Here is a 16,585-nt window from a genome sequence, read left to right as displayed (position 1 = left end):
AAAAAAAAAAAAAAAAAAAAAAAAAAAAAAAAGAAATCTTCCCCCACCCAAGTAATTAATCTCCAAGGGCTGTGCCTTCTTTGTCTTTACCCATTGAGGAAACAGTGTTGTGAATACAACAAGGGAAAAGTAGGTTATATGCAAGCCTCAGAGTTCTAGAGCCAGAAGGGCTCAACGTTTAATTTTACATACTAGAAAATGGAGGCCCAGATAAGAGAAATTATTTCTTCAGGGTTTTTATAACACTTTTTTGGCACCTTGCTTTTGATTTTTTGTTTTGTTTTTTTGAGATGAAATTTAGCTCTTCTTGTCGAGGCTGGAGTGCAATGGCGTGATCTCGGCTCACGGCAACCTCTGCCTCCTGAGTTTAAGTGATTCTCCTGCCTTAGCCTCCCGAGTAGTTGGGATTACAGGCACACGCCACCACGCCCGGCTAATTTTTGTATTTATAGTAGAGATGGGGTTTCACCATGTTAACCAGGCTGATCTCTAACTCGTGACCTCAGGTGATCCACCTGCCTTGGCTTCCCAAAGTGCTGGGATTACAGGCGTGAGCCACTGTTCCTGGCCGGCACCTAGCTTTTAATAACATATTTTCCTCCAAGCTCCTAGCTTTTCCCCTTACCTAAGTTTTTGTTTTTATTTATATACCACTCTCTCAGTTTGTCCTATATCCTTGTACGTTACATACCGATATTATTTTAAAAATCAACTCACTTTGTGACCTAACGTAAATTTAAAGGGAACTTTTAAATAAATATATAAATGGAAAACCAGTACCTTTTGCCACAAATAACACAGCAATAATAGCTAATACTTATATAATGCTTATTATATGCCAGGTCTTTATTCTAAGCTCTTTACATTTATGTAATAATGCACTTAATTCTCACAACAACCCTATGAGGTAAGCACTGGGTACTTTATCAATCCATTTTAAAGTTAGGAAACATAGAGGTTAAATAACTTGCTCAAGATCACAAACTAGTGAGCGGCAGAACTAGCGTATGAATCTTAGGTGATATGATTCCAGAGCCCATGCTGTTATATAAAAATAGAGGTTACCTTTTAAAATAGAAGGTTCTTAGGAAACATGTGCTTATTTAAAAAAAAAAAAAAGTCTACACCTCACCTAAGATCCTTTCTCATAGTATCAGTCACACCTGAACTACTGGTTTTTTTTTTGTTTTTTTTGTTTTTTTTTGAGACAATGTCACTGTGTTGCCCAGGCTAGAGTGCAGAAGTGTAGTGATGTAATCTCGGCTCACTGCAACCTCTGCTTCCCAGGTTCAAGCAATTCTCATGCCTCAGCCTCCCGAGTAGCTGGGACTACAGGCACACCACCACTTTTGATTTGGGGTCCCGAGATTTATTTTCCTTTCACAGGGGAATGTAGCTTGCCCATGGAAACATTTAAAAGAGAGTAAGTTGACCAGACATGGTGGCTTACACCTGTAATCCCAACACTTTGGGAGGCCAAGGTGGGCTGATCACCTGAGGTCAGGAGTTGGAGACCAGCCTGTCTAACATGGTGAAACCCCGTCTCTATTAAAAATACAAAAAAATTAACCGGGGCGTGGTGGTGGGTGCCTGTACTCCTAGCTACTCGGGAGGCTGAGGCAGGAGAATTGCATGAACCCAGGAGGTGGAAGTTGCAGTGAGCTGAGATTGCACTGCTGCACTCCAGCCTGGGCAACAGAGTGCGACTCTGTCTCAAAAAACAAAACAAAACAGTCTTCGAACTTCTAGTCTTGAACTTTTACAGCAGAATTTAAGAGCCCACTTTCCAGAGCCTGATGCAGCTTATCTGTCTGATGCTGTTGTTCCCCATCCATGTCCCCCCAGTGCTGAAGCTGTTTCGTGTGTCCTTGCAGTGTTTCCTGTGCACTTCCACTTGTGGTTGATAAGTGGCAAGGGGACAATAAATAGGGTTGATAAAAGATGGGCTTGGGCAACAGTGGGCCCAAGTGAGGCAGAAATGAGAAAACGGCTCCTGGGGCAGAGGTGGAGTGACAAAGCCTTGAGCACGAGGGTGTGAAATGTGAACTTAGTACTGACTATTGGGCAGCCGGGGCACCACGGAGGTGGATGTGGTGTCAGTGAGGCCAGTGAGTAATTTTAGCAGAGATACTTTAGGGATGACTTGGGGAGGCCAGCAGTCTTTTTTTAAATATATATACTTCCCAAAATAACATTGCTTCAGAGTAGTTTCCTAACTGCCCTGGGACAGGCCTGAGATCCTGTTCCAGGGTACCTGGGAGGCATATCCTGTCTTAGGGAGAAGTATTCACCTCAATATACCCATCCCCAGTCCTGGCTGCTTTTCCTAAATGCATCATCTGTCCACCAACATTGGCCCATTCTAACCACGTATCACCTCTTTAGAGATACCTTCCCCTTCATTGAGGGAGCATCCCTCTAATAACCATTAGCTCTATATTCTGCTGGGTTTCTTTAGAGCACTTGTGAAAATTTGGAAATATTTGATTTGTTACTTCTTCATTGTCTCTTTCCTCCATTAGAATGTGAGCTCCCTGAGAACAGGGACCATGTATATCTATATTATTCACTCTGTATCCCCAGTCCCTAGCATAGTGACCACCACAGTACAAGAACTCTGATATCGGATAACTGAGTGAGTAATAGTACAAGCTGACATGCACCAGCCTGTGTTTCTAATTTGTGTTAGACATTAGGAATTCAAAGATGATACAAGACACTGCCCTTGTCCTCAAAGCTTTCATAGTCTGGTAGAGCAGATAGATGTGTAAATGAGTAAATACGGTAGTATTAACCAACATATGTTCATTGAACAGATACTACTGGGTCTTCTAGTAGGTAATATGGGAAGACAAAAGAATGCAAATGACAATATTCCAGTCCTCAAGGAGCTTATAATTTAAAAAACTTAAAACAGCAATAAAAAAAAAAAAAGAAAAGAAAAGAAACCTTCTCTGTTTCTGGAAACCCAGTTTTCTTTTCATTATTTCTAATTGAACCCCTAGTTAACTTTGATGTGAGGGAGGATGGGATGTGAGTGGATAGTTGCTGCAAAGACAATTTTCATAAATCATTTTTTCCTTTCCCCCAGCTAATTAAGAGATTGAGCTCACTCTTAAATATCTCCTTCATGGCCTACTTTTTAGAGGTTTCCATTGCTTCTCTTTAAAATGCAGACATTTCTGTTGGGTGAATGCAGAGAGAGGGAATTATTTTAGAACTAAATGAATCCTCGATTGCTTATTTCAATTACTTTATTTTATTAAAAAACCCTGAGGCCTAGAAGTGTATCTGATGTGTTCAAGGTTACACAGATTGGAAGCAGAGCTGGACTGGAACAGACAGACCCGTGGCTCCTTGCTCACTGTTTGTCTCTCTTCCACTTGCCCCTGGTGCATTCAAGCAAGATGCTAGTGTCCACATGTCTATAGAAGAGCAGATTTTTTTGTTGTTGCTGTTTTATGGTAAACATCATTTGACAACCCATTTCTTGGAGTTTTGTCACTCTGAATACAAGAGCTACTATACTGGATTTCGCTATGCTAATGATTCTAGTGATTTTCTAAAGAATCACTATGCTAATGATTCTTTAGAAAACATATAAGAAATTTCACAGCAGAATGAGCATTCCCAGTGGTCACCTTGAGAGACTGTAAATCCCTTCTGATGATTGTGATACTGCACAAAGCATTTTGGAAAAGCCATGCATCTTGAATCCTGAGATGAGCCTTTTGGATCCCTCCCAGGGTGACAAATCTTCACGTGTATTTGAAACTTTATTTTGCTTTTAGAATCTAGTCTAAGGTTATTTGGAACTAAAACTTCTGAGTAGTCCAAGATAATAGAGGTGGAAACTATTTGTTAAATGAATAGTAAAGATTGAGCAACTGTCTCGCATGGTCCAGAAAGTGCCTTTGAAAGCCACTCCAAGAAAGACGTTCCAAACATGTTTCGAACGGTTGCAGCATTGTTGGGATTAAGGAGAAGGCTCCCAAGGTATCCTCCTAGAGTCCAAGGTATAAATTCTATTACTCATGTGTTCATTCATTCTTACTGCATTCATTCAACAAACATTTACTGAATGCTTTATACTTGCCAAGGTCTATGTTAGGTACTTGGGACTGATGGAATAAAATAGTCTCCATCCTCGAAGCACTCAGGCTAGCAGGGGGAAATGAACATCTAAATAAATAAGTGCAATTAAGTTTTGTATGGACTGTGATGAAACCATATACAGTGGGATAAAAGGGTCAGTTCTGTAGGTCCTGGGAGTGGAGAGATCTATTGAAAGGCTTTATAAAAGAGGAAAGGCTTTATAAAAGTGGAGGCTTGTAAAAGATGAGTTGGGTGCTTTCAAGCAGCTGGGGCATTTCAGACAGAGAAAGCACAAGCAAAGGTAATGAGACAGGAACCATTTGGGGAGAGACCAGTAGTTCTTTGTGGTTGGAACGTGTTGTGTAAGGAGGGGTGAGAAGTAAGGCAGGAGAGTCAGGAGGGTACCAGATTAATGCTACTACTAAGGAGGCCATGAAGGAGATATTTATGAGTGAGATTCAAGCAAGTGCCTTGTGTTTCATGGCAAGGAATTTGTTATGCTGTTGTAGGTAGGCAATAGGAGCCATTAAAGAATTAATGTTTGTCTGTTTGTTTGTTTGTTTTGAGACAGAGTCTCGCTCTGTCGCCCAGGCTGGAGTGCAGTGGCATGATCTTGGCTCACTGCAAGCTCCACCTCCTGGGTTAACACCATTCTCCTGCCTCAGCCTCCCGAGTAGCTGGGACTACAGGCACCCACCACCACACCTGGCTAATTTTTTTGTATTTTTAGTAGAGACGGGGTTTCACCGTGTTAGCCAGGATGGTCTTGATCTCCTGACCTCGTGATCCACCCGCCTCGGCCTCCCAAAGTGCTGGGATTACAGATGTGAGCCACCGCGACTGGCCCGAATAATTTTAAGTCAGAAAGTGATGTGATCAAATATGTTTTAGAGTAATAATTTGGACTATATGTAGACAATGAATTGGAAGAATGAGTTGCGGAACTGAAAGACTATTAGGAGACTAGCAGAATGGCATGGGCAATAGTTGATGTAGGTCTGGCAGTGAAACTTTAGGGAAGAGCAGAATAGAGAGCTGATGAGGGCAGGATGTGAACATGAGTGTAACAAGAAATTACTGAGGTTTTGTTTTGTTCTTAATCGATCTGGCCATACACTTCATTCAAAACAGCAGCCAAGAGATAGCATTTTGCAGTTAGGATTAATTGCCAGATTTGTGATGGAATATCAATTCTGAGCGAATTAAAAAATGCTATGGAACAACTCTCTAAAATGTATTAATTTTAAATTATGCACACAATATGATACATGTCATTTATTCCACAGCGATTTGAAATGTTAGCAGTGTTTTAAAATCATTAAGGAAAAATCTTCGGAGTAGTTGAATGTGTTGGAATTATGAGATATAAGGCTGAGTACAGTGGTTCACATCTGTAATCCTCACACTTTGGGAGGCCAAGGCGGGAGATTGCTTGAGGCCAGGAATTTGAGACCCATCTCTACAAAATATAATTAGCCGGGCATAGTGGTGAGCACCTGTAGTCCCAGCTACTCAGGAGGCTGAGGTGGGAGGATGGCTTGAGCCCAGGAGGTAGAAGTTACGGTGAGCTGAGATTGCCCCATTGCACTCCAGGCTGGGCAACAGGGTGAGACTCTGTCTCAAAACAAACAAACAAATATCACACCAGTTAGAATGGCGATCATTAAAAAGTCAGGAAACAACAGGTGCTGGAGAGGATGTGGAGAAATAGGAACACTTTTACACTGTTGGTGGGATTGTAAACTAGTTCAACCATTATGGAAAACAGTATGGCGATTCCTCAAGGATCTAGAACTAGATGTACCATATGACCCAGCCATCCCATTACTGGGGATATACCCAAAGGATTATAAATTATGCTGCTATAAAGACACATGCACACGTATGTTTATTGCAGCACTATTCACAATAGCAAAGACTTGGAATCAACCCAAATGTCCATCAGTGACAGATTGGATTAAGAAAATGTGGCACATATACACCATGGAATACTATGCAGCCATAAAAAAGGATGAGTTTGTGTCCTTTGTAGGGACATGGATGCAGCTGGAAACCATCATTCTCAGCAAACTATCACAAGAACAGAAAACCAAACACCGCATGTTCTCACTCATAGGTGGGAACTGAACAATGAGATCACTTGGACTCAGGAAGGGGAACATCACACACCGGGGCCTATCATGGGGAGGGGGGAGGGGGGAGGGATTGCATTGGGAGTTATACCTGATGTAAATGACGAGTTGATGGGTGCAGCAGACCAACATGGCACAAGTATACATATGTAACAAACCTGCACGTTATGCACATGTACCCTACAACTTAAAGTATAATAATAATAAATAAATTTAAAAAAAAAAGAAAAAAAAAAGAATACTAATAAAAAATAAAAAAAAAATAAAAAATAAAAAACAAACAAACAAAAGGATTATGAGATGTATAAAATTAAATTTCTCTCTTAATTCACCCTCAAAGAGATATGAGAGTTGACAATTTGGTGTTCTTTCCAGTTTGGTGTTCTTTTATTTTCTGTGCTTAGATTAATTATATTTTAAAAACTCAAAAATATCATTCTAGGGCAGGTGCAGTGGCTCACACCTATAATCCCAGTGCTTTGCGAGACCAAGGCAGGAAGACTGCCTGAGCCCAGGAGTTTGAGACCAGCCTGGGCAACATAGTGAGACCCTGTCTCTGCCCAAAGGGGGAAAAAAGGATTTAATCTTCTCATACAGCTTAGTGGAGATCGTTTTGTGATATCTAATTGAGTTGCTTACTCCTTTCAGGGTGTTCCTGAAAAGAGGGTACTTCCAATCACTGTCCCCAAGTCACCAGCCTTTGCATTGAAGAACAGAATTCGAATGCCCACCAAAGAAGATGAGGTGATTCCCTGGGAGCAGGGGGGTTCTTTTTCCTTTATATAGTCAGTCAGTCTAAACCTTATCATTTATTAATCTTAATGGAGTTCAAAGGCATCCATTCTTTTCTGGACTTGTCTTTAAGAATGGATATGAACATTTGTTCATTTTTTTTGTTCCTCCAAGAACAAAGTAATTGGTAAGGGTATGAATTTTCTGCTCTTAGTGATAACTAGTTACAATTTATGGAAACAGTAAGGAGAAGTTAAGCATTGGAGGCTTGTCTGCTGTAGCACTGAAAATCAGCTGCTCTTTGTAACATGGATCAAAAGTTGCACTTTATTTTGCCTTAGATTGTCACTATTCAGTGAGGGATTTTGAAAATTCATACTAAGCAATTACATCCACCTTGTCCTATTTCCATTAACCCAGGAGTTGCAAACGTGACCATGGTGATGGTTTATGGAATTGTAATATATAAACTGTCATTGATCAGGCCAGTTTCTTGTTACAGCTCCATTTTATCTATAAATATCCAGAGTTAGGGTAATTTTATAGCAGATTGCAAGCATAAGCCTTTTTATAGGTTCATTTGAAACTAAAATACGCAGTAATCTTGTGTTACCAGCTTGAACCCAAACAACGTGGTCCTATTCTGGGTTTGGCAACCATTAAGTCCCAGTCACATGTTTTAATGAAGTCTAGAGGCTGGGTCAAAGGGACTAAAGTATATGCTTGGTTGGGACTGATCTTCTGACGTTCATTTTATCCATAATGTTAGATCTTATTTAGTTTTTACAACATTCCTGTGGAAAACTTCATCTTTTAAGAGTAATTGTGTTAGCCCTTGGTGGTAGATGACTTACCTAAGTCATCATCCTTCTTGGATAGAAAAGGAAGCTAAGACACCTAAGAGGCTCAGTGATTTGTTTTAACTAATGCCACATGTTAATATAATGTCTTCTGACTCCACATTCTGGGGAAGTTAAGAGTGAGGAGTCTTATTTCTAAACTGCAATTTTTCTCTTAGGAAGAGGACGAACCAGTCTTGATAAAAGCTCAACCTGTGCCACATTATGGGGTGCCTTTTAAGCCCCAAATCCCAGAGGCAAGAACTGTGGAAATATGCCCTTTCTCCTTTGATTCTCGAGACAAAGAGCGTCAGTTACAGAAGGAGAAGAAAATAAAAGAACTGCAGAAAGGGGAGGTAGGTGTTTCCATTTCTGTAAGTAGTATAATACTGTTCTTTGATCCCTCAAAGATAGTTCTTTCTATAGTACTTTTAGCTATAAAATCACTGACTTTTGATCTTTCTAAGAACCCTATAAAATATAAATGGGACAAGTAATTTAAATAATCCTTCTGGCACAAGGAGGTTAAGTGACTTGCCTCTGATCACACTGCTGGTTATAGGCAATATTAGGAGGAAAGCCTGGATTTCCTTTTGAACCCATTATTCTTTTCTCCTAGACCATGCTGCTTTGAAAACTGATTGTCCTTCCTTATTTTTCAGATTCATCCAGATATTCTGGAGAAGCTATTGCTTTCCAGCTAGTCTTTATCTTAAATCTCATGTTTTCTTTTCTGTTAGGTGCCCAAGTTCAAGGCACTTCCCTTGCCTCATTTTGACACCATTAATCTGCCAGAGAAGAAGGTAAAGAATGTGACCCAGATTGAACCGTTCTGCTTGGAGACTGACAGAAGAGGTGCTCTGAAGGCACAAACTTGGAAGCACCAGGTAGGGGATGGGGAGAGCAGCCAAAACGTTAATTGCTTGGTTGATTGATTGGACAGGCAGACTCACCACACTGAAATCACCTGGGTTGACATACTAGATTGTTTCAGGGGCTCTCACTGTAAATCAGGGGTCAGTACATTATTTCTGTAAAGGGCCAGATAGGAAATATTTTAGGTTTTGAAGATTACATAAGGTCTCTCACGTTTTGTGTGTGTGTGTGTGTACACGCACACATTTTTGTTGTTGTTTTTTGAAACGGAGTCTTGCTCTGTTGCCCAGGCTGGAGTACAGTGGCGCGATCTAGGCTCACTGCAAGCTCCGCCTCCTGGGTTCACGCCAGTCTCCTGCCTCAGCCTCCTGAGTAGCTGGGACTACAGGCGCCCACCACCACGCCTGGCTAATTTTTTTGTATTTTTAGTAGAGATAGGGTTTCACCGTGTTAGCCAGGATGGTCTCAATTTCCTGACCTTGTGATCTGCCTGCCTTGGCCTCCCAAAGTGCTGGGATTACAGATGTGAGCCACCGCGCCAGCCACGTTTTCAACTCTTTTTTTATTTGTTTTGAGACAGTCTCGTTCTGTCACCCAGGCTGGAGTGCAGTGGTGCGATCTCAGCTCACTGCAACCTCCGTCTCCCAGGTTCAAGTGATTCTGCCACCTAAGCCTCCCAAGTAGCTGGGATTACAGGCGCGTGCCACCACACCTGGCTAAATTTTGTATTTTTAGTAGAGACAGGGTTTTGCCATGTTGACCAGGCTGGTCTCCAACTCCTGATCTCAAGTGATCTGCCCACCTTGGCCTCCCAAAGTGCTGAGAGTACAAGCGTGAGCCACTGTGCCCAGCCAATTCTTTAAAAATATAAAAAACATTCTTAGCTCAAGGGCTGTCCTAAAACAGGTTGCGAGCTGGATCTGGCCTGTAGGCCAGAGTTTGCTGACCCCTGCTTCAAGTGATCACCTGGGAACGTCCCTGCTCCAAGTGATCACCCGGGGAATGTGGGAACCGACCGGCTTTTCTGGAGTCGGGAGTCTCTTTAAGATCTTATCTATTTCATCTATTAGACTCATTCATTGTGTTTATTTCTTTCTGTTGGTGCACTGGTAAGAAACAGTAAGAGAGAATAGTTGTCAATGTACAATGCTGTTTTCTCAGCATGATGTGTTATTTGCTCTTTATAAATGACAGGTGATTTAAAACAATTAATTGGTTATTTGCTGATTTAATTGGGATCTAATTCTACCTGGCTGGAAAAAGTTTCCCCTGAATTTCTAAGTTTATTGGAATTTTTATGTCATCATTAATCCTGGACTCTTTCCAAAAGGAGCTCTAGGCTGTGGTTGGTTTGTAGGAATTACCCCTCCTGAAGCCCGAGAGATGTAATGGCTTTCATGACTGAAAGTTGGTCCCCTGTTGGTGTGGTTCTCTAGGAACCTTAGGACTGTTGCCTTGGAAATAGTGAATTTCCCCTTCTCAATGACCAAGACACAGAATGTTTGTGTAGGGCATTTTCTGCAAATAACAATAACAAAAACTATTGTTTTAAAAAGCTTTTCAGAAATATAAAAGTAGAGTGAATAGTATAATGAATTTTCATGAACCCATCACCTGGTTCTATAATGATCAAAACATGAAAAGTCTTATTTCATCCCTACTTCTACCCACTTATCCCTACGCTGGATACTTCTACCTATATAAGATTACTTTGAAACAAATTCTATGTAACATCCCTTTTCATCCAAAAATACTTCAGTGTATATATTTAAAATATAAGGACTTACAACCACAATAATATTCTCACATTTAAAAAGATTAAAAGTAATCAAATATCTGCACATTTCTCATTATTTTTTAAACAGTTGAATTGTTAAAATCAATATCCATATATAGGTCTACATAGTGTCTTTGTTTGCTAAATCTCTGAATCTTCTTTCAATCTATAGGCTCCTCTCTTTGCATTTTATTTGTTGAATAAACTGGATTGTTTGTACTGTAAATTTTCCACAATCTGGATTTTGCTGATTGCATTCCCACACAGTTGTTTAACATGTTCCTCTGTTGCTTGTATTTCCTATAAATGAGTAGTAAGATCTAGAGGCTTGATTCANCCCACTTATCCCTACGCTGGATACTTCTACCTATATAAGATTACTTTGAAACAAATTCTATGTAACATCCCTTTTCATCCAAAAATACTTCAGTGTATATATTTAAAATATAAGGACTTACAACCACAATAATATTCTCACATTTAAAAAGATTAAAAGTAATCAAATATCTGCACATTTCTCATTATTTTTTAAACAGTTGAATTGTTAAAATCAATATCCATATATAGGTCTACATAGTGTCTTTGTTTGCTAAATCTCTGAATCTTCTTTCAATCTATAGGCTCCTCTCTTTGCATTTTATTTGTTGAATAAACTGGATTGTTTGTACTGTAAATTTTCCACAATCTGGATTTTGCTGATTGCATTCCCACACAGTTGTTTAACATGTTCCTCTGTTGCTTGTATTTCCTATAAATGAGTAGTAAGATCTAGAGGCTTGATTCAATTCTGGTTAGATTTTTTTTTGGAGGTGGGAAGAATACTTTATAGGTGATACTGTATAGTTCCTAATGAATCATGTGTGAAGGCAGAAAATGTCTAGTTGTTTATTTTCATGATGTCTGGTCTTAAAAGTAACTTTAAAACTTTTTAGTTTTTTAATTGACAAATAATAGTTGTACATATTCTTGGGATACATAGTGATGTTTCAATACATATAATGTGTAATGATCTGATCAGGGTCATTAGCATGTCAAGAATCTCAAACATTTATCATTTCTTTGTGTTGGGAGTCTTTTTTTTTTTTTATTTAAAAGTAAACTTCAATGTTGAAAATGCAAACTTGGGAATCTTAAAAGTATCTTAAAAATACTTTCTAGTTCTCAGTGAGTTCAAATGTTGTCAGACTGATCTGTTCATTATAAAGTTTGTGTGAGAGATTTTTACTAGGGTTTATATTAAATCTGCTATTTTTATTGATGAAACAGTTCAGACATTAGAACTTAAGTTATTGAGGGTAGTGGTCATAGAAAGTTGAGGCATTGCTCATCTGACCGACTTTCTCTCTAATAGCTGGAAGAAGAACTGAGACAGCAGAAAGAAGCAGCTTGCTTCAAGGCTCGTCCAAACACCGTCATCTCTCAGGAGCCCTTTGTTCCCAAAAAAGAGAAGAAATCAGTTGCTGGTAGTATTATATGTACTCTGATGGGATTGGGGCAGAATTGTCAGACTTCCCAGTGGGATGCTGGGATTCAGTGTGTCGGTACAATGCTGTGTCAACTAGAAGCATTTGACTTTAGCAGATGGTAGCTTTTCTTCCCCTAGACCCAGTTTTTTGCCTTTATTGAACCCAGCAGCTATGTTGAGTTGCAGGATGTATTAGGGCCAGATTCATTTAACATGAACCTTGGCAGAAGCAGCTGGCATTTCAACAACAATGATAGGTTTTCCCCACCCATAGAGAAACAAGTAAATGAGGGAGGGAGAGCCAGTATGGCTTTCTGGAATTCACCCTGAAGCAAATTTTGGATATAAAACATTTGATTCCTTAAACACTGGGTAGTGTGCTAGAATATTGGGATTCCACTGGGTGTGGTGGCTCATGCCTGTAGTCCTAGCACTTTGGGAGGCCCAGGCGGGAGGATCACTTGAGCCCAGGGATTTGAGACCAGCATGGGCAACATAGCAAGACCCCATCTCTTTTTCAAAAAAATCATTCCAAAAAGGGACAAAAAGAATATTGGGCTCTTTCTCCTATGTCTGCCTCAAAATCAATCACTATGTAGTTTTGTGCAAGTTACTTTATCTCTTTGCTTGTTTCCCAATTACACTAGATGATTTCCAGGGGCCCTTTGAAGTCTTAAAATTCTAAAACTTTTTGTATGTGGTTTGCTCTACCTTTCTCCCAGTGGGGCTTGTTTAGAGCACAGTCTTCTTGTTAGTGTGCATGTCTGTGCCACTTGCTCATTCCAGGGGGCGTAGGTTTATGCAAGTCCTGCTTATGCACCAATATTTTTTCTGTTTCTGTACTTAGAGGGCCTTTCTGGTTCTCTAGTTCAGGAACCTTTTCAGCTGGCTACTGAGAAGAGAGCCAAGGAGCGGCAGGAGCTGGAGAAGAGAATGGCTGAGGTAGAAGCCCAGAAAGCCCAGCAGTTGGAGGAGGCCAGACAACAGGAGGAAGAGCAGAAAAAGGAGGAGCTGGCCAGGCTACGGAGAGAACTGGTAACTGGGAGCATGAGCACTGACAAACACAGACATGCCTCTGTTTTATTTTACCTGTACCTTACCTTGTTCCAGACGGAATCTAAGGTAGCCCGCAAGGCTGTACCAAAGACAATGAGTGAAAGGGGGAACTGCACAAACTGAGGGTGGTGATGAAGTTGAGTTGTGAATGAAGCTAACGTAGTAGCTGTAATTTTGGCTCTTTTTAGGAACCAACCTGTCAGTTACAAAACTCACAGTGTTCATGAGACATAAGACAATTGTTCAAAAAATACATTTATCCCTTTGATAGTGAATTTTTAAACAGAATTTCTTCCAGAAGTTTTCATAAGGAGGACAACATGTGGTATAACCATGTACAGTGATGCCTTTCCTAGGACTGTTTTTTATTTATTTGTTTATTTTATTTATGTAACTTATAATTTCCTCTGGGGTTAAGAAGCACCGCTGAGTTTTGTAATTAGACAAGAATACATAGGGAAGGACATGGGAATTAAATGGCAACTGTATTTTTGTTTTAATACTTGGCCCAAACTCCTTGGAGTTACAGTGTTCATCGCTCCAGGTAGTCCTCCACTAACATAATTATTTAGATATTGGTTGTCCAAAAAGAAGCCTGAACTCCGCATTAAGGACGACTCTGTTAGGAGGGCAGCAAGTTGTGTTAACTGCGTTAATGAGGAAGCAGAGAGTTTTAGATGGAACTTCATACGATAAATAAAAAAAGAAAGGGTCATGGGGAGATATTGGTAAAAGGTTACTTAGTTATAGTTAGATGGGAGGAGTAAATTTCAAGAGAGCTATATCATATAACAAGGTGACTGTAATTAATGATATATTGTATTCTTGAAAAATGTAAAGAAAGTAGATGTTGTGTGCTCACACTACAATGTTAATTAGCATTTTGCTAATTAGCATTTTGCTAATTAACATAATGCATTATCTCACATAGTAACCATTCCATAATGTATGTCTACTTAAAAATATCAGCAGTACACAATAAAAATATACAGTGTTATCTGTCAATTAAACAGAAAGAAGGCCAGGAATAGTGGCTCACACCTGTAATCCCAGCACTTTGGGAGGCCCAGGCGGGTGGATCACTTGAGGTCAGGAGTTGGAGACCAGCCTGGCCAACATGGCGAAACTCGGACTCTACTAAAAATACAAAAATTAGCCGGGCGTGGTGGCGCGCACCTGTAATCCCAGCTCCTGGGGAGGCTGAGGCAGGAGAATTGCTTGAACCTGGGAGGTGGAGGTTGCAGTAAGCCAGTCGCGCCACTGCAGTCCAGCTTGGGGGCGACAGAGCGAGACTGTCTCAAAAAAAAAAAAAAAAAAGAAAAGAAAAAAAGAAATGTGTAAGTTGTTGAGGTTTTGTCTGAAAGTGCTGTACTACGGCTGGGTGTGGCAGCTTACACCTGTAATTCTTACACTCTGGGAGGCCACGGTGGGAGGATTGCATGAGCCCAGGAGTTCAAGAAAAGCTTGGGCAACATAGCAAGGTCCCATCTGTATTTTAAATAAATAAATAAAATGCTAGGCTAGCAGTTGAAACAGCTCTTGGCATAGGTGATTATGCCCATAGGAAGGTTCCACGGACACGCTATTCAGGAGACTAGCCTCTTGGCAAAATCTAGACTACCATTTGCTGAGTGAATGAGAAAATAGTATAATCCCCACTCTATATACACTCATACAATCAGCTTTTTTTTTTCTGGCCTCAACTTTGATTTTTCTTTAGCACTTGGTACCTGCCTCTTGTGTTTGTCCCCATTATAGAACTGTTTCTTGCAGCAATTCTCAACATAGTGGATGGCAACATTCTAAAGCACGATTCAGTCAATGCTGGTTAACTCTGTACTAATCTGGCTTGATTTAGGATTGATTTTAGACTACCCTAAAGGATGGATGGGACCATGCCTTCTTTAGCCACCCTTTCTGGTATGGATGTTGTGTTTTATTTTGTTTTTTTCCCCAGGATTCAGGCTTTTGATGAATATTTAGTCTGTAAACTTAAGACTGTACTCTGGGAAATTCTTAGCTTGTAACTTCTCTGCTATACTTGAGTACAGCCCTATTATACCCTAGTAGATCACAGAGGACATAGGTTTGACATTCTGTAGTGAAAGCTGAGGGACTTGAGGAGACTGCATGGCCTGAAGGAAAGCTGGGGAACCCTATGGAGACCTGAATAGAAACTGGGCTCCAGAGCACCTGCACTTTTCCGTCATACTGTGCTGCCCACCAGGCCCCACTCCCCACACCTTAAACTAGTGACTGGTATCTATACAGCTCTACAACATTTTCTCAAAAAGAAAAAAATAAAAGCAATTGTAAGAATAGTTCTCTGACATCCCTCTCACTGGTAACTTTATTTAAACTTTATTTTCCTTACTTTGCAGGTGCATAAGGCAAATCCAATACGCAAGTACCAGGGTCTGGAGATAAAGTCAAGTGACCAGCCTCTGACTGTGCCTGTATCTCCCAAATTCTCCACTCGATTCCACTGCTGAACTCAGCTGTGAGCTGCGGATACCGCCTGACAATGGGACCTGCTCTTAATATCAAACCTGAGACCATCTTGCTTTGTTACTGGGCATGGAGAGAACCCATTTCTCCAGACTTTTAGCTACCCATGCCTGAGAAAGCATACTTGACAACTGTGGACTCCAGAATTGTTTTCTTTTTCATTACTAAGGCTAATGAGACATAACGCAATGTATGTCTCGATTAGACTCCATGTAGTTACTTCCTGTAAACTATCAGCTGGCCCTTTATATGGGTCTTCACTCTGATTAGAATTTAGTCTCTGTGTCAGCACAGTGTAATCTCTATTGCTATTGTCCCTTACCATTCTCCCCCTCCTCCCACTTTTTTTTTTTTTTTAAATTTTAACCAGAAAATAAAGATAGTTAAATCCTAAGATAAGGATTAAGTCATGGTTAAGATGAGGAACAATCAATACATCAGATTCTGTCCTCTTCCCTGCATACAGTGAATTTATAGTTAAGGATCCCTTTGCTGTGAGGGTAGAAAACCTCACCAGCTGCACCAGTGAGGAAGAAGACTGCATGGACTCATGGGGAGCCTTACAGCAGCCATGCAGCAGGCTCTGGGTGGGGCTGCTGTTAAGGCATGTTCTCTCCTTATTGGTGCTGATAAGAACAGGGAACCAGTACAGTGTGCATTTTAAGACCTAGCCTGGAATAAATGTTTTGTCTTCCCTCCCTGATTGTGTTATTTGATGTTTTTAAATCTGTTGAGCCCCTTTGGAGGTCACATCTTATTTGGGAAATGGGTAGTTTGAGAGGTGGGTCCAGGAACTTTTTTTAAAAGCACAGGCTATGTCCTTAAAGGAAAGTACTTTGTAGTTTTTTTCTGTCTTATGTCAGAATATCTCCATATTCTGTTAACTCTCTCTCAGTAACCACTTAATCATGTATGTTATGCCTTCACACAGACTGTACCTTCTTCCCTAAAGACTCAGCTCAAGTTAAATTTTTTTTTTTTTTTTTTTGAGATGGAGTCTCGCTCTGTTTCCCAGGCTGGAGTGCAGTGGTGCGATCTCTGCTCACTGCAGCCTGCCGCCTCCTAGGTTCAAATGATTCTCCTGCCTCAGCTTCCAGGCGTGCGC

At 40.4% G+C, this 16,585-nt stretch overlaps 1 protein-coding gene across 1 annotated transcript in view; it reads left to right on the top strand.

The window, feature by feature from the left end:
• Positions 1-16,178, top strand: part of TPX2 (TPX2, microtubule nucleation factor) — a 62,852-nt gene extending 46,674 nt beyond the window's left edge. Inside the window, exons 13-18 of the mRNA XM_025398742.1 lie at positions 6,876-6,971; positions 7,978-8,154; positions 8,539-8,685; positions 11,803-11,914; positions 12,764-12,951; positions 15,354-16,178. Of these exons, the coding sequence (XP_025254527.1) occupies positions 6,876-6,971; positions 7,978-8,154; positions 8,539-8,685; positions 11,803-11,914; positions 12,764-12,951; positions 15,354-15,464 (831 nt within the window). The 3' untranslated portion in view covers positions 15,465-16,178. The remainder of the gene's footprint in view (positions 1-6,875; positions 6,972-7,977; positions 8,155-8,538; positions 8,686-11,802; positions 11,915-12,763; positions 12,952-15,353) is intronic.
• Positions 16,179-16,585: the final 407 nt, after the last annotated feature.

This window comes from Theropithecus gelada, chromosome 10, assembly GCF_003255815.1.
Source record: "Theropithecus gelada isolate Dixy chromosome 10, Tgel_1.0, whole genome shotgun sequence".
NCBI classification, from domain to species: Eukaryota; Metazoa; Chordata; class Mammalia; order Primates; family Cercopithecidae; genus Theropithecus; species Theropithecus gelada.
This window is presented reverse-complemented; position numbering and strand designations above follow the sequence as displayed.